At 40.1% G+C, this 23,762-nt stretch overlaps 1 protein-coding gene across 5 annotated transcripts in view; it reads right to left on the reverse strand.

Annotated features, from left to right (window-relative positions):
* ttll7 (tubulin tyrosine ligase-like family, member 7) overlaps positions 1 to 23,762 on the reverse strand; it is an 83,161-nt gene that overhangs the window by 56,748 nt on the left and 2,651 nt on the right. For all 5 annotated transcript variants that reach the window (XM_030082613.1, XM_030082611.1, XM_030082614.1 and 2 more), the window contains exons 2-9: positions 17,371 to 17,754; positions 17,017 to 17,148; positions 15,119 to 15,240; positions 11,941 to 12,008; positions 11,488 to 11,646; positions 5,367 to 5,583; positions 3,741 to 3,905; positions 798 to 956 (exon numbers count right to left, since the gene is read on the reverse strand). In XM_030082613.1, coding sequence (XP_029938473.1) covers positions 798 to 956; positions 3,741 to 3,905; positions 5,367 to 5,583; positions 11,488 to 11,646; positions 11,941 to 12,008; positions 15,119 to 15,240; positions 17,017 to 17,148; positions 17,371 to 17,395 — 1,047 coding nt within the window. In that variant the 5' untranslated portion in view covers positions 17,396 to 17,754. The remainder of the gene's footprint in view (positions 1 to 797; positions 957 to 3,740; positions 3,906 to 5,366; positions 5,584 to 11,487; positions 11,647 to 11,940; positions 12,009 to 15,118; positions 15,241 to 17,016; positions 17,149 to 17,370; positions 17,755 to 23,762) is intronic.

Below are 23,762 nucleotides of genomic sequence, written 5' to 3' on the forward strand. Positions count from 1 at the left end.
CACTTTGGGTTAAAAGATTTAGGTCACACTTTAACTGACTGGCTGACATTGGAGTGGGGAGACAGAAATCCTGGAGTGGACTCTGAATTCAGATTCGCCTCCCAAATGACTGACACTTGACAGACCGACGGCGAAAGAATAAAAAACAACTACCGCTCTCTGCAATCTGCCATCCTGACCTACATTTCCATACCTCTGAATATATGCTGCTGTATGTGAATGCATTCTTACATGTATACAAAGGTGCGCATGAAAGCACAGATGCATGTAATTGCATGTACGCATACTCAAGGCTGTGCACAATCCTTTTCTTTGTAGAAGGTTCTCGCAGTGTGTTCTGGTGATTCATAGCGATACACTCCAGACTGTGTAGGTGTTTGTGTGTTGATACAAGAATATGTAAGCAAAATCAGTGTGTTTATGCTTTCTGACAGAGTGCAGTAATGTCTCCGTCTCTCCTGCTTATGTCACATGCAGCCAGTTTTGCAGTTGTTCTCACAGTCAACAGCCTGGTGCGATTCAACAGAATTTCATAAATGACAAAAGAGACAGCACCGTTACGTCGCAACCTCAAAAGTCAACAAGTAATTCATTCTACCTTTTAAAGATACTTGATTTAAAAAATAAAAATGTGGCGTTATCAAATTGGACCCTTTAAATTTCATTGAAATTTCAAACATGTATATTTTGAAAACATCACTGAATGTTGTTTAGCATTCAGTAGAAATGAGAAAAGAGTGAGGAAGACACTTATTTAGATTCATGAACTGAACACACACAAAAAAAGGAAATTGTACCTCCAACAGCCAGGGTTTGAGTTTACGGTCTAGGATGATGTCGAAGCCCAGGATTTCAAAGCAGACACTGTCGCTCCCTGGTGGTTGGCCCGGGCGACACATTCGGTAGGCATGCAGCACATGGGGTTCAGCCACTATTAATGTTTTCACCACCAGCTCCTGGCAGGAGACGCACAGAGACAGACGCAGACAGAGAAGAGACAAACATTACATTTTTCATATCAACAATTTGTGTAATCCAAAGGCTGTAACTTTTTAATAGATACTAATATTAAATGCCTTGATAACCTTAAATGAAGGTTGAAATTGCAGAAAAAAAGAGACAGCGAAGCCATCTTAACACTCTAGACCTGTAACCTACAGATATTGGAAGGAAGACCATCTGTGATTATTCCTGAATCCTTCTGTGGCTTCAAATAGGATTTCAATGCAAAATCCATGGAGAACCCAAGTATTACTGGCAACAAGGAACTATGTCACATGCAGACGTTCACCCAAATTGGCGGTGGTTCATTTGTGTTGCTTAGAGGGCTCCTGATCTGTGTGTGCGCGAGTGCGCGCGTAGGCTGCAGCCTGCCTGCCCACTCTCACTGTGCAACAGGGGTAAACATGTTCACTCTGACACACAATGCACAAAGCTTCCCCTCAGCAGTCAAGCTCCGCATAGTACTGCTGGCCTGCAGTTTGCTCAGTCTGGTCTAACTGCTGAGTACAGGAGAAAGGTACGATGGTCTGGCCTCAGCCTGATAAGGAAGCGCCCCCACCTTTTTTTTTCCACTATGTCACTCACACAACTCTATCCATACGTCAGCCCTTCCACCCATCTGAGCCACAGGCTGCCAAGCACAAACACTTGGTTCCACCACCACCAACATTTATGCCTGAAGTCCCCGGTTCTGGCTGCCGTGTGAATCCACATCACCTCACTCCTTATCCTGAGCTCCCAGCACTGGCCGACATCTTATACATGTGCAAGCATGCTTGTTTCTTGTGGACTTAGTGCTAAAAATGTTGTTTCAAGCCTTTTTCGCTTTGGTCTTCTTATTTATATGATTTGCTGGTATAACATTAAAACAATATTACCGTAGTTCAACTAGTTTTCACAAGAATGTAAATTTAATGAATTTATATTAGATATACAGGAATTTAAAGAATCATGGGTTAATTTGTTTGATTAAATTTTAAGTATAGCTGTAAAATATCTGAAGTAACAGACATGACAAAATAAATGTACAACAAAATGATCTAAAACACATTTTTTTCTTTTAAATTATCTATCATTTTGACGACAGCAATAAAAACTTTGGAAATTTGTGGTGAAAAGCAGTGCCTTATTGGTTTTCACTTTAAAAACAATTTACTATTAAATTATCAAAAACCTGCATTAATGAAATTGTGCATAAAAACAAACAGGAAAGGCATACCTTTAGACATTGACATTCAACAAATTGTTTTGGGGGTTTCTTTTTTGCCGCTGTGTGTGTTTTACCAAATACAAAAGGCTGTAAAAACCAACCCATTTATAGTCAGACCCTGCTTTCAAAATTACACCCACAGAAAAAAGCTCAAACTTTTCTACTCAAACTTTGGCCTCATACCTTACATCAACAACATCTCAATATGAAAGAGATGCCAGTGTTTCACATGAAAAAACATATGCAGTCTTATTAAACCCCACAGACAATATTTGGCAAAACAAAATCTCTGCCTGTGACGACTGGCAGAAAGAGTCAGAGCAGCCTGCAAGGTTTGTACAGGAACAAAATGTAAGAGGAGAGATGAAAAGAAAAGAAGGGAGAGGGAGCAGGGAGCAGAGAGCAGAGAGCGTAAATACAGAGTGGAAACAAAGCACACAGTGTGAGTGTGAGTGGACAGCAGTAACACCAAAGTAGTGCAACTTCTGAAGAAAGTGCAAAGGAAAAAAAAGTGAGAGCAACAGAAGAGGTGGATGGCCTCACTGAGTCCGAGAGTGACACTCTGGTATGTCACCAGAGGACAAGAGAGATGAGAGACAAAGAAAACAATGCAAATAAAAGTAAGTTAAACAGAGTAAAAGACATTTTTATAGTGCCGCATTCCAAGACAAAATAAAGCAATCGGTCAGATTAGCAGGCTTAATAGAAGAAAAGACTTGAAAAAAAAAAAGTTACTGACATGCAGGTAAAACTCTGGGAACTGGAAGAAGAAAAAAAAACATGAAGGCTGATGAAAAGAAGAAATAAAAGCTTTTGCCAAGCAGAGGATAATGGGATTTTGTTTTGAACTTCAGTACTGGTAGAATGCACGTAGAGAATAAAGCTGAAAAAAAAAGTCCCAGAGTGAATATGGACTCAGGGACAACGACTCAAAGTCATGAAGGAATAAACAGAAAATAGTAATTCAGAAGGGAAATAAAACCAGAGATGAACTGAAGACAGAAGTAACTAGACGAAGTAAATAAGCCACATTAGAAATATGGGTGGCTGGGATCTGGCATGTGGACTTTCATGCTCAGCTGTGTGTGTATGTGTCCATGTGTTACACAGTGTGTACTAACCTTGGTTTGTGGGTCTAATTTGATTATGACAAACTGTAGAAGCATAGATAAGAATTTTAAAAAGATAATAGAACAAATCAGATTTTATGGCCAGATAAAGAGAGCTCACCCTCCAGGGATGTTTTCAGGTAAAATCTTCCTGCTCTTAGATAAGCTCACTGAATCAATGTCATAACAAATCATATCAAATCTCAGCTGGTTCACTTGTGCGTTAAGTCCAAACTAAACTGGTTAAAAAAAAATACGTGTCTATATGAAGGGATACACATGCATTAAGTTGTTGTTTACATTTGTGGAGTGTTTTGTTACTGTCTAAGCTATCCTTTCTTTAAAGGAATAACTCACCTAGCACAGCTTCATGTGATTGTATGTGTGTTTGCATTTGTTTGGGTGAACTACCCACGTACAGAGACGTCTCCCCAGAACTTGGCCATGTCATAGTCGTTGGTGCGGAGGAACTCCGTGAACCAGCAGATGGACCTCTTGCTGCCTTTGTCCACCGTCTCATCTCGCTCAAAGTTCTCATTGTGTTTGTTGACCGAGTAGTTGGTCAGATGCATGTAGAGCTGACTCTGTATGGACAAAAAATGAATAAGTTAGTTTTGTGAAAAAAGTAAATACCTTTTTATGCATTTTTACAACATTGAAAATGAAACCTGCAGAGCAACAGTAAATGGAATTTGCTCCAGATGGCATGTTTTGTTTGTTGGTGTGTGAAAATTGTACTGTTTATTTATCTTGGATTTCTTCATTCACTTGTGATGCTGGAGAAAAACTTTACCCTCAATCCCACTCACACCCACAAGGCAGATTATTGCTCAGCACAAACACATTCAAATAGTAATCTCACAGTAGGATGCAAATTACAGTTAAGCATAAAGACTCAACAAATTACCAGCAAACACTGCAACATAAGGGCAGCAACAACATCTTAAACAATCGAAAATAGAAATGATCTGATCTGTTATATATTTGAAGAAATTTAACCACTGGAGCTTGAAGTTGTCTTTTCCAGGGTGACATCTTCAGATCGCATTTTGTCTAATCAACTTTCCTGAGAAGGAAACTGCTCCTTATTGTCCTTATTTAACAAACAGAATACCGTCCCAAAAGTACTACATATCATTATGCCCAATTGATAAAAACAAAAATACTCAACTGGTAGCCTACTTATCATGACGGAAGTACAAAAGTATCTGAATACCAACACGAAATAATGGCTTCAACAAAACTTAGCTTATTTTTATCAGAGTTGATGTCTGTGTCTATGGGTGGAGCTCAGCAGTGCGACGGATCCCAAACAGGATCTTGGTACAGCCGCAACGCAGCCGCAACTCATTCAGTGGAATGTGGGGATAAGAATGTGCGAGTTTTTATGTATGACAGGTTTATTATGTGTGTTTTACAAAGGTTGGAGCGTTTTAAAATTGTGACAGTTTTAAAATTTAATGCTTGACCATAATTTGCCATAGTGTAATGCTTGTTGTGCTTTAAACACCATCCCTCACATTCTGAGATAGTACGTCCTTGTCCTTAGCCTAACGGGTAATAACGGCACGACTGCAGGCCACTTCTGCCTCTGATGGCTGTCTGGGAGCCACTGTGGAATGACTCACTCTATCATGTGTCACAGACTAAGACAATACACACGTGTGTCATAGGAGGCAAGCAGCTTGTCTATGTGTGTGTTCACATTTTAGCCGAGCATCTTTCCTGATAGGAAGCTGTGCATGTGTGTGTCAGCATGTTTGTGTGGGTGCGCTTCCCATCATGAGCAGACCACTGTGCTTTAGCAGGTGCAGCACCTCAAGGCATATATGAGCGGCTTGATATTACCGGAGATATCCGGCACGAGGACATTTATGCTCAGCTGTATGCAAACGGTGTGTGTGTGTGTCTGTCTGTTTGCCTGAATATGAATGTATGAATTCACACATTACACTTAATGCAACATTATTATTATTAGTTTTTTTTTTTTTTTTGTGGTGGGGGGGGCATGTTTATTTATAGTAGTTTTACCATCTCGTACTCACCAGGTTGGCTTCACTGGGTGCATGGTACTTCTCCGTGCCCATTCTGACCAGGCCATCGTTGTAGAGGAATATACGGAGCGGATCGCAAGATGTGACCAGGACATAGATGCGGAGGTCAAACTTGTAGCCCTCCATCAGGAAGGGCTTGTCCAGGTACTCCTGAACTATAAAGTGCTCCTGGGCTGGCAGCTTCTCGCAGTTGCGGATAAGTGAGATCCTGGATCGACAGAAACTTTATTAATCCTTGGGGGAATTATAGTGTCGTCAGCAGCATAATAAAATATGGCATAGTAAAGAGAAAAAAGATAATTAAAAAAAATGATTTATGGGACCATAGTAGAGACCATGAACAAGACTGATAACACTGGCACTGTCTTACATACATGTTGGAGCAAAAATATTACGGCAAACAAGACACAGATTTTATGGCTGCAAATGTAAAATTTATTACAAAGTCATCTGGAAAAGTTGGAGACATAATTCTGGTGTGGCACATATGCCGTGCTATTAATCTTTACAACCCTGGAATAACATTGGCCTGCTGCTTTTATATTTACTGGATAATACCATAATCTACAGCGTTATATGCAGTTAGAGGGAAGGGGTATTTCCATGCTGTGTAAATAATAATTTTAACACTTACATTTAGGACATTTAGCCCTCAATTGTGAGCAGTAAAGAAATTATGGTATTCATGTAACCATCTACAGGTATATAGCCCTGGATGAAAGGAAATTCAAATACATGTATTGAGAATTCCTCCAGTTCTGACAAGGTGCTTGGCTCTTTCAAGAATCAAACTGTATATCAATTGTGTTATCACTCTCCAAACTGGCATGTCCTATCAAATTCTTTCAAATGCCTGTAAGCATGCAGAGACAACACAAATGCTGGTTTTTCTTACCCAAACTCTGCATGCATGCTGTGAACATATTTTTTTCCCCCAAAGTCAAGCTCTGTCTGAATTCAGGGCAGTGCACCAAATGCTCCACTAGGGTTTTTCTTTTTTTAAACTGTGAGCAGGTTAATAGAAGTGGACACTGTGCTCTGTTTCAAACTACTCTAATCCATTTGCTTTGGTCTCATGTCAGGGGAACTCCAGTCTTACAGTCCACAGACCCATGCTAGCTGGACTCAAGAATGAGGTTTGTTAGTTTCTGTACATCCATGAGGGAATTTTTCTTTTTTTTTTTTGTTTTTTAAACTGTGCGTCTGAAAGCAAGAGGCTGTTTGCATGTGTGCGCTGAGGGTGAGGGGTCATTTCTAAACAATCTTCCACTATGTGGAAGCAAAGCAACTGACCTGCATCCCAATCACTCATAGTTAAGGTTGGCTTGGGCTAAATTGGTAACATGCATGGCCTAGAAGGCTTCCTTATGCACTTGTAAGCAAGCGCAGCGGGCACAAACAACAGCCAAGATGTAGCGACATGATTGTTTAATTCGTACCACCAGAGGTTTGGGATATTGTGGCACCAAGCTTTACCAGAGGGCAAACATTATTCTGGCTTCCGTAAAGTCAGAATATACAGTACTCTGAGAAGGAGAACAGTGCAGCCTTGGTTGCTGTAATTTCATTAAATAATTAAGGTGTTCAGTTAGTTCTAACGAAGCAAAAACACTGAAATATAGTTGCTAATCTTCAAATGAGGTTAAATTAAAAAAACAAAAAAAAAAGAACAGAATAGGATCAAGTACTACTTTCCAATGAAAAATAAAATAATGAAATAAGATTTTAACAGTACCAATTTCCTAATGAGCTGGATAAAATCCTCTTTAGTGTAACACTGCTTTGTGTGCATGCATGCGTGCATGTGTGTGCGCGCGTGTGCAGGGCCCCCATAAAACAATACTTCAAAATGTCATCTGAGACACAGTTGTATTAAAAATGAGGCTTCATTGGGCTGCTTATCACCGTGGTTGAATAGAGAGAGAAAAAAAAAACAGGAAGTCATTTGGAGCCTGACCAACAAGCTGAGGGGCCAGCCTAACAGACAGCAAGCTGAATGATGGGGATGAGGTTAACAGTGTTAGTTAGTTGAGTAGAAATAGCTGAGGAGAAGACGACATGATTGATGAGCTGGGGTGTCAGATAATCACAGCCCACTCTCCCCTGCCTATTTAATTTGGCACTGGAGGGGATCGCGCCTTTTTAAACTCCACACACGCTTTTATTTTGTTTCCCCCTTATAACAAGCTGGGCTTCAGACACAAACAATAACTTCATTTAGTTGGTCGACAGAAAAATAAATTACAGGGGGTAGAGATAACTTAATTTCCTGCCGCGTCACACCATGCAAAAAAAAAAAAGAAAGAGAAAAATCTAATCTTGTGAGCCGCCTGCTGTTGAGTGGTCGAGCTAAACTCATCATCTTTCATATTCTTAATGTATTGCAATAATTCAGCCTTTGCTGCCTTTTATTCTTTAATAAATAAGGGCTTAGTGCAGCATGGAGTATAAGTAATGCTCACATTATACCAGAAAGGACAAATTCAAAGAGAATTACAGAGAGAGGTGAGGCACACTGAGCTATTTCTACTTCAATATCCCCACCTATTGGTGCCAGAGATGAAAGCACTCTAAATTATTTCTTCATACTTCATGCCCTAGGGGATTACATTTTAAGGAATAAGTCCATAAAAAAATGCACAATCTGAACAACTGGAAAAGATTCTGAAGTGCTCAAAAGACGTATGTGCGATGTACAAAAGCAAGAACAGATTCATTTTAGAGTGACGCATAACAGAGTCCAAAAACATATTTACTGTTGTGCCACTCTTTCATTCACTTTTTTTAATTTATGAGACTGCACAATCCGAATCTATGAAATTGGAACCACTTGATATTTTCACTTCATCTCTGTTTTGTGTGGGAGGCCTTGATAACACACAGACACACACACACACACACACACACACACACACTTTAGATTTCAGATTCCTCAAAGCAGCCACCCTTTGCTTTGACAGTGCTGTAAACCCAAGTCTCCCAATGAGCTTCATGAGGTTGTCACCTGAACGGGTTGCCATTTCTCATTGTTGCCTTTTCAGGGTTAATGTGTGGAATTTCTCACTATCGTAACAGGAACCATCAGTTCTGTTGTGCAGAAGTCAAGGCCATCAGCTGTCTGCTAATCTATTTGACATCTGTTAGGATTCATGGAATGGCAAGAACCAGTTAGCTAGGTACAGACAAACGACAGCAAATCATTACTTTAAGAACTGAATGTCAGTCTGGAAAATTGCAAAAACTTTCCCCAAGTGCAGTTCCAAAAATCAACAAGTGCTGCAACAAAACTGGCTCACATGAGGGCCGCCCCAGGAAAAGAAGACCAGGAGTCAACTCTGTTGCTGAGGATAAGTTCAACAGCCTCAGAAATTGAAAGTTAAAAGCATCTCCGCTTAGAGTTCAGATAAATATCACAAATAGTTCTCATAGCAGACACATCTCTACATAGGAGACTGTGCCAATCAGGACTTTATGGTCAACTAGCTGTGAGGAAACCACCACTGAGGAAAAGCAACAAGCAGAAGAGATTTGTTTAGGCCAAGAAACATGAGGAGTGGATATTAGACCAGCGGAAATCTGTGCTCTGGTTGGATGAGTCCAAATCTGAGATGTTTGGTTCCACCTGCTGTGTGTTTGTGCTAGACAAAAAAGGTGAACGGATGGCTTCTTTATGCATAGCTCCCACCATGAGGAGGAGGAGGTGTTATGTGCAAGGATGCTTGGTGGCACTGTTGGGGATTTATTCAAAACTGAATGGCACACTGAACCAGCATGGCAACCACAGCATCCTGCAGCAACATGCCATCCCATCCGCTTTGTGTTTATTTGGACCATTACTTAGTTTTCACCAGGACAATGACCCCAAACACACCTCCTGGCTGCGTCAGGGCTTTTTGAGACCGAGACGGAGAGTGATGGAGGGCTACACCAGATGACCTGGCCTCCACAGTTACCTGACCCAAGCCCAGTCGAAATGGTTTGGGATGAAATCGACCACAGAGTGAAGGCAAAAGGGCTAACAAGCCTTCAGCATCTCTGGAAACTCCTTCAAGACTGTTGGGAAACCATTTCAGGTGACTACATAATAAAGCTCATCCAGGGAATTCAAAAAACCGTGCAAAGCAATAATAGGAAGTGGCTAGTTTGAAGAATCTACAATATAAAACATGCTTTCAGCTATTTCGCACTTGAGAACCTATGTTCTTGCTCGGCTCTCGGCGGAGGCGGACACTTTTGCTATCGCTCTCTTTATGCTTCTCCCCCTCCCTCGTGTCTCTGCTTGCTTGCTAAACTTTGTCTGGCGTGTTTGACTTTAGCAATGGCTTGGCTTTTACAAATATATCAACACACCAAACATGGAAATGATCAGCTGGCCTCTCAATGCAATTGATACAATCATCGCAACGGAGAGCGGAGGTGCGGGGGAACCCTCCTGCTTGGACGGACTCCTCCACGACAAGGCTAAATATAGGGGGATGTGCCTTCTGCCTGGCGCCCCTGTCCATGGAGGACGTGGAAAATGTCTATATATTTGTATTTATCATGACAGGTCTGCTCTGATTGGCCGGAGAATTAAGAGGACCGCCACCATCAAGCACGTCCAACAGCTGTTTGTCTTTACAAATGAACAGTCAAACGCTGAGGCTGACCGTTCTGGCGAACTCAATCGAAACATGGACAATCTGATTGGGGTTGCGGTCGATTTGAGACGCAAACTTGATGTCATTAATGGAAGGGTGTGAATGTGAAGAGTTGAGGACCAAGCAGAGGAAGGTCAAATGGCTCTGAACGATGGTCGTTTCCACAGTGACTACCACCTGCGAACTGTGACACCATGACTGGAGCGCTAAAGAAGAAGACGGACCTACACACTCACACAAACACTTGAACTCATGAACTAAGTCCACATATCTCTATAATTCCACTCCCCTCCCACATCCACCGCCTCCGGCCACCCTTCTGCTGATGGGCAGTGGTGATGACCTGGAGTGCTGGGAAGCTGCGGCGGCTGATCTGCTGTACTGAAGCAAACTGTCTTATGTCATTGGCTGCATTTACACACACACACCCCACACACACATCTACACACACATCCCCACCACGCAAACACACACACTTGGTAACTTCTTAAGAAGTAAGTGGCTGCCTTGGTGCCTCTCCACTGCAACATACTCCTTGTGAGATGTACAGTCAGAAACAGTCAAGAAAATAAAGAAAAACATTGAATGAGAGGGTGTTTCCAAACTTTTGACAGGTGCTATAAAGATAAGGATTGATAGAATGATTATTCTTATTAATTGCTGCATAAAACAATCATTTTACAGTTTAGAATAATAGACTATAAATTGTTGATTGTAAATTATTGTCAAAAAACTACATTCAGTCTTGAAACTGTATCTTCTACTCAAATTACAGGTTCGACAGGTTGTAGTGGATTTTATCTGAATGCAGACCTGTGTCAAATAAATAAAACACCTTTTATAATTCTTAGCAGCTCTATTAAAAAAAAAAAACTGGAGTAAGTTATCGAATGCTTAATGATTTCAGACAAAGTAGTCCAAATATAGGATGGAAATGTGACATGACAACTAAAGATAGGCGTTTGGAACTGAAAGGATGAAACATGCGTTCAGGTACCACAGCCAGCTCATCTTTTAATGAAGTGATGCCATTTAGAGACAGAGGGTCCTGAAACAGCTCTCTCTGTCCATTCTCTCATTCGACGTCTCTCTGTTGATGATGCTTCATAAAAAAACTCCAAAAATATAAAGACTTTCAGAGGAGAAACTACAGTAACTGTCTGGGTTTGCCTGTGTGTGTGCATGTGTGTGTCCTCAAATAGCAAGAATAACCTGATTTAAGAAAGATGTGACCATCAAGAACAATGACATTCAACATATCCTCTCAGCTGAAATACCCATTCTGATCCTAACCATATTTCTGACAAATACATAACAGGGACATAAACTCCCAATTGTCTGGTTCTGTTGTGCTTGTCGAGTTTGCTCAGCTGCTAACTTCTTTCTTACTCGGCATCCACCCAACCATTTATTCTCATCCTGTCAGTCTGGCAGTTAATGTGAACAGACAGCGGGACATATGCTGGACCTACCCATGACCCATTGCTCCGTTGGCAGGTTTAACAATGAAGGTCTTCTGCTTGCGTTTCCTTCGTAGCTCCTGGACGTAGTTTTGGAACTGTGTGTACTCAGCAGGGAAGATCCACGTTTTGGGGATGAAGCTGTACTCTTGAGGCTGGCACTTGATCATTCTTGAAATATTAAAGACAGGGAGAGAGGAGAAGAAACGTACATTTTTAAGACACTCTTAGTCTTACACTTGTCATTTCTAACATTTAAAGTAATATTTTTATCTTTTAATCCAAGGAAGGATTAATGTTTTGATCCCATTGCAGTGCAGAGTATGTGGCTTATAATTCTGGAGTGCTATAAGTGTGCACTTGTACTTTAAGGTCAAACTATCCTTGAAAAGCTCACTTTTTTTTATGCGTATGCAAATAAACCAAATTATCTTGCGTGGGTGCTAAGAAAGACAGAAAACTTACTTGGACATGTTCCTTGCAAGGCAGTCTTTGCGGCAGATTTCGCCCATGCCCGGGAAATGGTTAATTCTCTGCAGAGGGACAAGCAGACATAATAATGTTGTTAGGGCCATTACGCCACTCAATTCCAATCCCACCCCTTCATAAAAATGAGCACATTAAAGGCAGCAACCTGAAGTGAGCTTACAATGTTCTGACATTTATGCCCAATTACAGACTCAAAACAAAAAGGTGACGCTGAGACCTTTCTCAACCCTTATTTAGTTTACCATGTTTTTTTATACTTTAAAAGGTTGGGGAGGGAAGAGGCGAGGAAAAAAAAAAGATCAATCTCAACTCAGAGGGGCCAAGGTAATTGGTTCTGCATCGCAAGCTCCTGCAGTGACAGTTGAATGAATTGCTTTGAATGTGCCGAAAGGAGGGTGGAGGCAAAAGGAAAACTCTGGATTTTCTGTATTCTCTGACCAAATGAGCCTGAACAGGGGTGTTAATTAGGCTTGTATGAGCTGAAAGTTGACAGCAAACTCTCACAGTACATCACTAAAAAGGGGGAAAAGTAAAAAATGAAAAAGAGCGAGGAGAAAAAAAAAAATACAAGAGATAACGGGAACGTGTGATTATTATCCCAGCGAGACAGACACAATTAGGGATTCGGAAGAGATTGCATAATTACTCCAAAGCCGTAAGATGACATGGCTTGTGAGGGCAAATCAGACCCAGTTGCTGAGGGTCTCTATTTTTGTTGTGAAAAATTACATTATGAAGTATCAGAGTAGCACGAAGAAAAAAGAAGCACCAAGTCAAACACAGCTGCACTGCTGTATGTTAAGCTGTTGCCATATTCATTATATTCAATGTACTTAGCTGAACTCTTGCTGCCCACATCCTATCGTGCCAAACTGTTTCTGACTAACCAGTGATTTAATTTATCATTAGTCCTCAGTCTAATCAAATAAGCACGTATAAGACAGACGGCTAATGTGCCTCAGAACTGAGAGGCAGCAGCCAAGCTCAGTCAGCAAGACTGGGGGTGGGGTAGGGGTCAAACAGAGGTAAGCGCTCGCTCTCTCTCTCTCTCAGATCAGTACCAATACTTCAGACCAAACCTTGCTGTTGAGGCCTTTCTGATTAATAACCAAACCTAGACCACCCATAACACTTCAAGTTCACAGTGGTATATGTGTAAATGCCACCTCTTACTGAGTTCAGTCAGTTTCCCTATCTACTGTGTGTCACTGACGATGAAGGGTCTCAGTAAGATGAACTTTGACTCTTTATTGCTCTCCTTTGCTGATCCTGTCCCAGGTTACTTGATGTGAGGGTTCTGTCATCTCCTTTCAGTTCTTTTTTCTTTTTTTCCCCCTTTCTTTGTAATTCCTTGAGTAACAGAGTGAGTGACAGAGAATTTAGGGATGCTACACTATAAATGCAAAACTACTCTCAGCATATATAAGAATTGATTATATTTACTTTTCTTTGTTTGTACATCTCACTTTTCAAAACTTCAATTCAGGAAAAATCATAAAATAGTATTTCCTTATTCCTCATATTCAGTTATTAACAACTGGGTCAAGTTTTTTGATGACACATTAGACCTTTCTTCACTTCAGTGCACTCATCACTACTCCCGTGCCTGGTTCACTCGTGTTTTTACAGCTTTAAATACCTTTGTTCTACTGTCATTAGGGCTGTCAAATGATTAAAATTTTTTAATCAGATTAATCACAGCTTACAAATTAATTAATCATGATTAATCACAAATAATCACAATTTCCAACTATGTCTGAAATGTACCCTTTTTTTCCTATATTGCATTAGCAAAAAACGACAGGACATGATTACATATATTTAACACGTGATGTGTTTTTTATTTAAAGGTGCATTAAGGAGTTTTACAACCTTAAAAATACTTATTTTCCACCATAAATATGTTACACATTTTTAATGATGTGTACAATGTGCCCTGACATACTCATTACAAGTACCGCTAACAGCGCTAAATTGTCACTTGAAAGTTGCAGTGCCGGTCCGGCACCAGCATTTTTTTGGGGAGAATTTCAAAGGAATGATGTAATGCGTGCTCCGGCTCCTTGAGTTTCGATTTGTCCGCCATTACTCCACCAGATGCTTAGTGAGCAACAACTGAGCAGGATCTTCCAGAAAGTAAGAACAGACTGGCTTCTAGCACTGCCACAGCTCCAGCACAGACTCCACCAGGTAAAAGAAACTTAAATCTTACTTGAGCGCTACTAAACGAGCGAAGACGGAGTCCCCCTCTTCCGTGCACGCGAGCCACAGGGACGATTTTTCACTAGCTGTTTCGCATAAAGCGTGCAAACTCCTTAAGGCACCTTTAAGGCTCCAAATAAAATAAATATTCAAAAAACTAAAACATGCACACCATAACATAATGTCTGTGTGTGCAGTGTATTTGTACGTGCTCCGCTGCACGCCACGCCGCGCGTCACCACGCCGCACTGCTTGTCATGATGCGCATGCGTTAAAAATTTTAATGAGATTGATTACATAAATTAATTAATGCCATTAACGCGTTATTTTTGACAGCCCTAATTGTCATATTTGCATTGTTCATAAATTCTTACAGATGTTTAATTTAAAAAGTGTAATACTGTGATTTTAACTTCACAAATCATAGGTTTATCATCTGTCAATTTTCCAGTTAATCCAAATTATTTGATAAATTGATCACTCATTCATCTGTATCGTTTATCCCCACAGGCTGCTGAAGCCAATCCCAGCTATTTATGGGCAGGTCGCCAGTGTTTTTCAGATCTGATCACATTTTAGCATAAGATATTTGAGATATTTGGGGGGGGGCACCTTGAATCGTAGTATTTTATCAGATTAACTTCAAGGCCAACTGCAATATATTCAGTTTAGGAAAAAACAATCAAGATAATATACTAAGGCAGAGATTTGTCTGTTGTTTTGTCTGTTGTCATGTTACACTGTCTGAGATACTTGAGTTTCACCTGGGAACTGATCACATCCAGAGGAATTGCTATTGGACGGCTAATCTGTACACTTACCTGGTCAGTACAGCAAATCGGACCTGATGCAGTTTCTCAGAGCAAATAAGCTCTCTGCTCTAATCTCTAGGACATAGCATCCACAACCAAGTTGCACTTACATGACAAGACACTGTAACTGTGCCGTGTACCTGATAATTCCTGAGCTCAGCAATTTTCTCATGCTGCACCGCTGAGTCATTCCAGATGAGGTTGGCAGTCTCATCGTCATCCCGAGTCTTTATGAAGTCCATTTCGTTGATGACGATACGAACTGTGGACAAATGCACAGAACATATTTTTCCCCACTCGAAAGCATGAGCAGTGCAATCAATTTAATAAACTTTTCACAGTGGTTTGAAGACAATTAACCAAAAGGAGCAATGAGGGATATTCATGAGGGAACAGTAACTCTAAGATATAGATGAAATATGATGCAACTTCACAAATAAAATATTTCTGCTTCATTGATCAATATTTTACTCCAATATTTTGCAGGGCCTAAATTTTGTTTGCATACTTTAGGAGAGAAATGAGTCTGGTAGACCTTAGATCAAAACGCTCCCAGCTGTATTTACCATTCATGGAATGGTTGCAAAGCAGCCAAAACCAATGCCTCTTTCCAAAAAGATAAATGAATTGTCTGCAATGCTTTCAAATCTCAATGGAAACCCCATAGTATGAGAGATAGGTGGCAGGCCCATTTGAACATTAATCCAACAACTATTCATTATTCAGGGAGTAATGAAAAATTCATATGCCCTAACGAAACAAGGTATTAATTAATTTCTTGGAAGCCTTCACAAACCTGGAGAAGGCTTGCCTAATGTTGCATGATGGTGCGTGAACGGGCAAAAGATGCGACTTCATCAATCTGTTCACATCAGTAGAGGCTAACAGTGTTTTGCTAACTGGAACAAGGAAGGCTTATAACACAGCAGGCTTGTGCTTAGAGCTAACAGCGGGATCTCTGAGTACAGCAAGGCCATCATCAATCCTTTCCTGCATATCTTACTAAACAGATATCCTCAGGGCCGCCCCTTTTTCAGTGGGCATAAAGAAGAATTCCAACGCTGCTGTCCCTGACTTTTAACCTTTCTGTGCAATACAATCAATTCTTTAACAAAAAAGACAAGTACAAAAAAAGACAACAGCAAAAATGAGCCATCCATTTGGCACTTAGTGTTAATTTTGCTTCAGAATGGCCCTGCTCTACTCTCAGAATGGCCACTGTGAGGGTCTCGTCACAGCAAGCAGACTGACTCACAGCTGGACGTCCATCTACCTACAGAATCCCGACAGCCTCCAACGTCTACCTGATGCTGCTGACGCTTTAGTTTCATAGGTTGTAGTTTGCCCCTGAGAGCACTGCTGCCACAGTGTTTTGAGCATGTAAGGAGTGCTTACAAAGCACATTTAGCACAATCTTGGGGGGGGAAAAAAAGAACTCAATGCCAAGTTCTATTACTTCAACCAAGATTTATCAATAAATATAAACTCAAGTTGTCTCAGTGTAAAGTGCTTCACTGGACTGCAAGTCTTAAGTTTAAACAGTCTCCACATTTTATTGAGGCAACACTGTGACTAGATTTGTGGTGTTCTGAGAGACTGACGGAGCCATACTGAGAGGCTTTTCCTAAATTAATAGATGATTTAGTGTTACAATGAATTTATCTTACACACACACACACTTCACTATAAAACAACCATTTCATATGCGTCAGAAAGAAATATAATGGGGGAAAAAAAGAGTAAATAAGATGAAACAAATAATACATCTGCAACTAAGGGCACCCCTGCCATTTTTGGAAAACTCTCCAATCAATGAAAAGACTCTCACTTTGTCTTTAGTATCACCATGAAAAAGTTATGTTTCTTTTTCATGTACACAAGCCACTGACCTGACTGATCAAACTATATCTTTTTCTCTTTGCCACATATACATTTTTTTATATATATTTAAAATGTATTTTTATTCTTGCCCAACATCTATATATTAGTTTTGTTGATGCCAAAGCGGTTTTACTGGACTGAAAGTAAATTACAATACCTATTTCATATTTTGTGCCAGCAACATTGGCAGTAATTGTGCATTTCTTCTTTTTGGTGTGCACCTTCCTCTTCCCACTGTTCTGGTAGGAGCCCACAGATGTTCCGTTCACGGGGGACGCTCCTTGATCCTCTGGAGAGCAACACAGCACAAAACAAACTGACAACACGATAACATTTGTTTATGAAGCTGAAAAAGTAAAAAGAATCTGAAATCTAGTCTGGTGTAGCGCCATGCATCATGGTTCTTTAAACAGGATGTGTATGCATGTGCGTAACAGTGATGACAGGATATCAGTGTCATGCTGTCAATCTTGACAAACTTAAAACGTTTTAAAACATTTTTTTAACTTACCTCCATCATTGGGAGAGGAGGGCATCTCAGGCGCTGGAGGAGAAAAGGGGTAAGCCAAGCTTTCTGCCAGGCTTGGCGGGGAGGCCTCACAGGACGCCAAGAGCACCCTCTAGGGTTCTCTCTCAGTTGCACTAGTTACTCTTTCCTGGCTGGGGCTATATGAACGGCGTGGTTGAAAACGGCCTGATGGATCATCTGGGCATCTCCCTGGCACCTTTCAGCAGCAAACACAGCGGCAGTGGAATCCGAGTGGGCAGGGAAGGCAGAAAGAATGGGGAAGAGTGAAAAGAGGAGGACTTCTCAAGGGTCTACACAACTCCAGCTTATTTACAGCCCCAAGAGGAGAAAGGGAAGGAGGGGGTGGATGGGGGGGGATAGAAACGCCTGTGGAGGAGAAGAAAAAAAATGTTTTACTACTGCAGAAAAACAGTAGAAAGACTAATTCTCAGAGTGACTCTAGTGCACACTGTAGCTCAGTGTGTATTTTCTTACTGGATTCTGAATGCACTGAACAAGCCATTCGGCGTAAAGCAGCACAAAGGCCTATCAGAGGGCACATCAGTCAATCTGGCACTGGACAGCTCAGTGAGACCTCCATGCAAATCCTGCGCAGCAGTACCACTAATAAAATAATCTGAAGCTGTGCAATGTCTGCTGGAATAACTGATATCCCATAAAATCATTGTGAAATATTAATGCGATTGTCATGTAAAGCCTTTTCAACACCTCATTGTGCCTTGTGCCAGCTGGGTTTAAGGGTTTAATTGTATAACTGGGAGGTCACTTCATTCAGGCAGATGGCATCTTTAAAGTGGTTTGTTAAAAAGACGCCCCAGGCTATGAACAGTGTGGGAAATTAACACAGGTCAGCAGCCAAAATCTGATATTATTTTGTCGTGCTCAATGAATGGATCTTTAAATCCTTTTCACTGGTAATCAAGTCTTGTGTAAATGTCCTATAACTTTACAAATATGGACACTGTGGAGAACATAGTTCAATGGTGATCACTGTGCCTTTATAAATATAAGAGATTCGACTGGTCCGACTGTCTGTGTGCTTGTTTAAAAAATTGTGTCAATTTTAAGACCCAACTTGCACAAATATACCTGCCCAGAAGGGTCTACAAACCAGAGTGTATGTGTGTTAGAAATAGATTTGTTTAACTGTGGTTATGTGATGTTTCAGGCATCACGTATTACGCGTGAACATTTTTTTCAGATTGAACAAACCTGGAAATAGCTTAATCCCAGTTGCAAAAGCATTGAAAATTCAATCAGAAATCACATGAAAATCTTATTTTATTCTGAGATTAAATGTCAAATCTGCTTGTTTATTCTAAGTTCATTTACAGAAGCCTGCATAACATACAGGTCAAAAAATAATTAAAAAAAACTGATGCTGTTGATCAGCAAAAAAAGAAATAGGAACCTCCTTTTGTTTGCTACTCTGTACATCACTTGTAAATCAATAGAGTAAATGACATTTCACACTGTTTTGTCACAACAGTCTGTTGCTCTGTCCTCTCCTTCGATCCCCTCGCTCAAAGTGGAGCAGCAGAAAGGCCTCACCTCTGATCCTGGCTCTGCAAAGGTTTCTTCCTCTTCCTCTTTCTTCCACTGTCTGCTGTATGTGTAAACAAAGAAAATACAATGTGAAACTTAAGTGTCAGTACAGGCTGACCTTCGTAACAAAAAAACAATAACTGAAACTTATGTTGCATTTTTTTTTTTTTTATCTTAAAAGAGATCATTCTACTCCATGAAAAAGCAATGTATGACTTAAATGTCACACAAATACCAGAGAATGTTAAAGGAGCCAGTAAGGCTACATGTAGAGGCTACAGTCGATGGTGATGCATCTTTTTCATTTCAGATCAACAGTAGCCTCTAGTGGTGAGAAAATGTTAGAGTCTGTATTGACTAGTGGCTACAGTTACACAGTGTCCAGTAAAAACAGTGGCACATACACACTTAAAGGACACTTAGACACAATCTATTTGACAAAGCATCTCTATTGATTCTATTAGCAGCCCCTGAAATGCATTTTTTTTTAAATGGGGAACCAAGTTAGGGCTGCACAGCATATCAAAAAATGTGTCAATATCCAAACGTCTACATGCCAAATGTATGTATCACACACTGACTAAAGTGCAATAAATTATGCACTCTACATTCAAGCTTTGCAACATACTTGGTCAAACAAATACCCTGATGCCCCCCTTGAGTTCATAAAGGGAGTAGTGAGTCTTTTAAGGTCAGTTTTTTTTCCTTCCTTAAATATACTGGTGATGTTGATAACAACTGCTTCACAATATTGGGCACACTTTAAAAACTTATTCCATAAAAACATTCCCACAGAAAGCACTGCTTTTTGAAGAACAAATCCTAAAGCACAAAAAAATCTCCTAAAATTCTTCTCTTAATCACACATCAAACCATCACAACACTCAACAGCATTACAGCATGTTGAACATTCACCAATCTCAACACAAACGGGTCGAGTCAACTGGACACGGTCATGCATGTTGGAAGGCGTTTCACCTCTGATACGTGAGAGGCTTCATCAGCTCGGCTGGCTCATTCAGCTCACCTGATTAATTTGCTTTGAGCTACTTCCTACCTGGACAAATGAGAATACGTATCAACAACATGTTATATATAACACTGAAATCAGTCTTTTAGTTCTGCTGCCTGTCGGAAGGATGAGGATGACTGTTCATCATAGAGGGGCAAAGCCACAACAAAAAGTCATAGTTCTAAAACACAGCAACCTGCCCTGCTGACGCCAACCCCCCTCCCCCCTCCCAGTAGTAGCAGGTCGCACTGTCTCCATAGAAGCACTTGGACTTTTGCGTTATGTAAATCCTCACCAGCAAGTGGGGGTCTGACAAGACACGAGACAACTGAAACTTGATGAATGCAATAGCAGCACACAGCATATTCTCTAAAGCAAGTTATTGGAATATTACACACAATCCCTAGGCTCTGACGCCAGCTCTTACTATTCGGTGTAATATTGCAATCATTCCTAATTCAAAGAACAATTATGTTGCTGCACTTTTCTGTGTTTAATTGATATTGCATCCCAATGTCATCTTGTTTTTTGCTACAGCAGACTTTTTAAATTAAATATAACATTATGAGGGTGGTATTTTTATAAATACCCAATATTAGTAAAGTAAACCTGGCGTTACATGTGTTCAGCTTCTAGAAGAAAAACAAAATATCACTGGCAAATACAAACTTCAGTGTCAAATATCTATATTAATACTATAATAAATTGTCTATCGTTGAGCTTTTTAGAAAAAAAGAGTGGTAGCTTAGTAGCGATAGAAGGTCATAGGTGAGGCCCAATGGGAGATCACTGATCAATGGCACGTCAAAAGGAGACCTTGTGTTTTATTTATTTATTTTATTTTTTTGCTTTGTTTTGTTTGTTTGCTTGTTTTTTTGTTGTTGCTTTTTTGCAATTTATCTCAGTAGCAGTGGGGGTGATATACCAAATGATGTCTGTTCTGGCCACCTAAGTAAATGTGGTGCAATCTGATAAGGAACCTGAAGAGACCTAAGGATCAAAAGAAAAGCTACATAAAGTAAAGAAACACAAAGAAATCCCAGAGAAATAAAGAAACCTAAAGAACTGGAGAACTAGAAAGTTAAAGAATATCATAGAATTCTAAAGGAACTTGAAAGGCTCGAGAAATTTACAAAAACCTGCAAATGAAACCTGATGTGATGACAATAAAAATGTTGAAAGAATAGTTGGACTGGTTCTTTGAGTGAAATCCTATGGAACATCACGAGGGGGAAAAAAAAACTCTGTTCAAGCCTGGAATGGCACAACAATTCAGAGGACTCGAAAGAGGGAAGATATTGTGACACCCAGTAATGTGCTCACAGTATGTGACTTAGTTGTGTGCTTTGAATGCATGTTTTGTGTAGTTGATGTCAGTGACCTTGTTTGACCACAAGGGGGCCTCAAACACAATTTACCCAGTTGTGTGGGACCAGTGCTGACCCCTCCTTCAGTTAAACTGGAGACAGAGCCACGGACACCACTATCTCTTTGTTTACGTCGGAAACTCGATTACTGATCTCTCCTGTGGGAAAAGTAACAATCTTAATGCAATACAGCAACAAGTGACAACAAAAGCCAAGTGTACTGATGATAATATTTAAAAAGGAGACTATTCTTTAAGTTTCACTTTGAAGTTACTTTTGATAAAACACTAATGCATTGAAATGTAGACATGAAAGAGCCACTAAAATCCAAGATCATATTACTGATACTTTCTATCTCTATAAATATGTTTTGGGGGCATTTCATTCTTATTTTCTTTCCTTCCATTTTTCTCATTGTAGTAATATTTTGAATTGAAAACAAATGTTTTCCCTCAAAATATGTTTTTATATCATGTTGATAATGATCATTATGATAGTGATCATTTTCGTTTCTATAGCAAGTGGTCAAACTCTTATTTGTTCCCTGTTAACGCTGACACTTTGGCGCAATACCACTATTTCTCCAGCAGAGTGAGCCAGTGGGCCATCACAGCAGAGTTGAACATGATGGGATGAATACGCGGGCACGCGCGCACGCACTCAGAATGAGTGCCTCAGCTCATCTCTTTTTCTCTTGTCTTAACAGCAAAACAAACGCATGTCTGACTATGAGTACTGTACAGCAGAATTTTCCTCTATTTATCCAAGTAAGTCAAGATGTTGTGCCATTAAGAATTTGTATATTGTCGTAAGCTGCGATGTTTACAGCAACAGGCAATCTCAAACAAAGCAACATGAACAGCTTTGAAAGAAGTGCATCAAAGGAAAAGCAGAGCCTAAATAACAAACTCTGTTTACACATGACAGGCTGTGTCACACCTAGCAGCGGTACATCCCTTAAGGCTTGTTTTATGTTACTGCAGCCTTACATGAAACTACATCTTGAAAGCAGCCATCAAATACTAAATCAATAGAATGGCTTGGGGAAATGCCACTTAGCCTTGTGTTGTGCTGAAAGAGCAGTATTTGCAGGCACAGGTTCTTGTCTGAATGTACAGTAAGCTCCAGTCTTGCATTTACAGCAGGGCAGGGACCGCAGGGCTCGAGAAAGCATTCAAAAGAGGTAGTGAGTGCGAATGAAGCATTTTGCTCTGTTATAGCACAACTCTATTATTAGAATGAAAATGTAAAAAAAAAAAAAAAAAAAAAAAAAACTGAAGTGCAACATTTTCATATAAGTCAAACAAATACGTCATGTGACAGATTTCATGAACGACAGGCAAAAGAAGGATTCATACTTTATAGGTTTAAGAAGGGAGCAACCTAATTTTCCTGTTGATGAGTGTGATATAATCACCAGCAGGCTAAACCTAATTTAAATTACAGCGTCACACAAAATACAGAGAATCTGTTCCAACTCGGCTGAAATCGTATGCCATACATAAAATTCACAGCGACATATATTTTAAAAGGTGTTATTTCCTGTTTATCAGATCCCTGGCTCATGACGTAATCATGGATTCCCCTTCAAAATGCTGCTTTCAGTCATTCAATCAAAACGCACGGGGGGGGGGGATGGACAACACAGGGAGCATCAAAGTTATTTCTATATAACCACATTTAACTTATTACCTAGCGTAGACTGGAGCTACAATAAATAAATACTTTCTCATTATTTACATTATATTTTAATCAGAAAAAAACTATCTAAAAAAAATATGTATGAAGAAGAGTACAATGCATGGTGGAACAGTGATAAGACCAGTGAAATGACTGCACAGTAATCCACAAATCCAAATGTTTACATTCAACTAAATAGAATACAACTTAATACGAGTATTTGAATCGTAATTGAAAAAAAAAAAAGGAAAAAAAAACACCTTCACAATATACCTTCAAAATTGTACATTTCTACGTGTTGTGATGAATATAGTCTATTCTATTCTAAAATAAGTAAGATTTCAGCATGCCTACACTGAAATCATTCTTATGATTCTGCTGCGACTAAAAATGCAACAATGACTCAACTATAAGTACAGTCACCTCACAGATGGGACAGGACCCCCCGTCTGCCCCGGTTTGGCCACGGAGCTGACCACAATGACAGAACACATGAAGGAGGTGCTCTCTGCCATCACAGACACGCACGTCTCAGGAGGAGGTGGAACTTTTAGTCTCAACATGTTTCTTGTGTTCTCTGCAGATCGTATTATTCTGCTCAACACTGGATGGGTGAAATCACCAGATCCTCTGTAAAGCGATTCTGAATGATTCATGCGATCGGCCAATATGTGCACTAATTAAGAATCCATCATTTGCCCATCAACCAAAAGCATCAGATACAAACTTTTTCATCAGTTTTGTCCATTGCTGAGTTGTGTCTGTCTGCA

Source organism: Salarias fasciatus, chromosome 23 (assembly GCF_902148845.1).
Source record: "Salarias fasciatus chromosome 23, fSalaFa1.1, whole genome shotgun sequence".
Classification (NCBI taxonomy): domain Eukaryota; kingdom Metazoa; phylum Chordata; class Actinopteri; order Blenniiformes; family Blenniidae; genus Salarias; species Salarias fasciatus.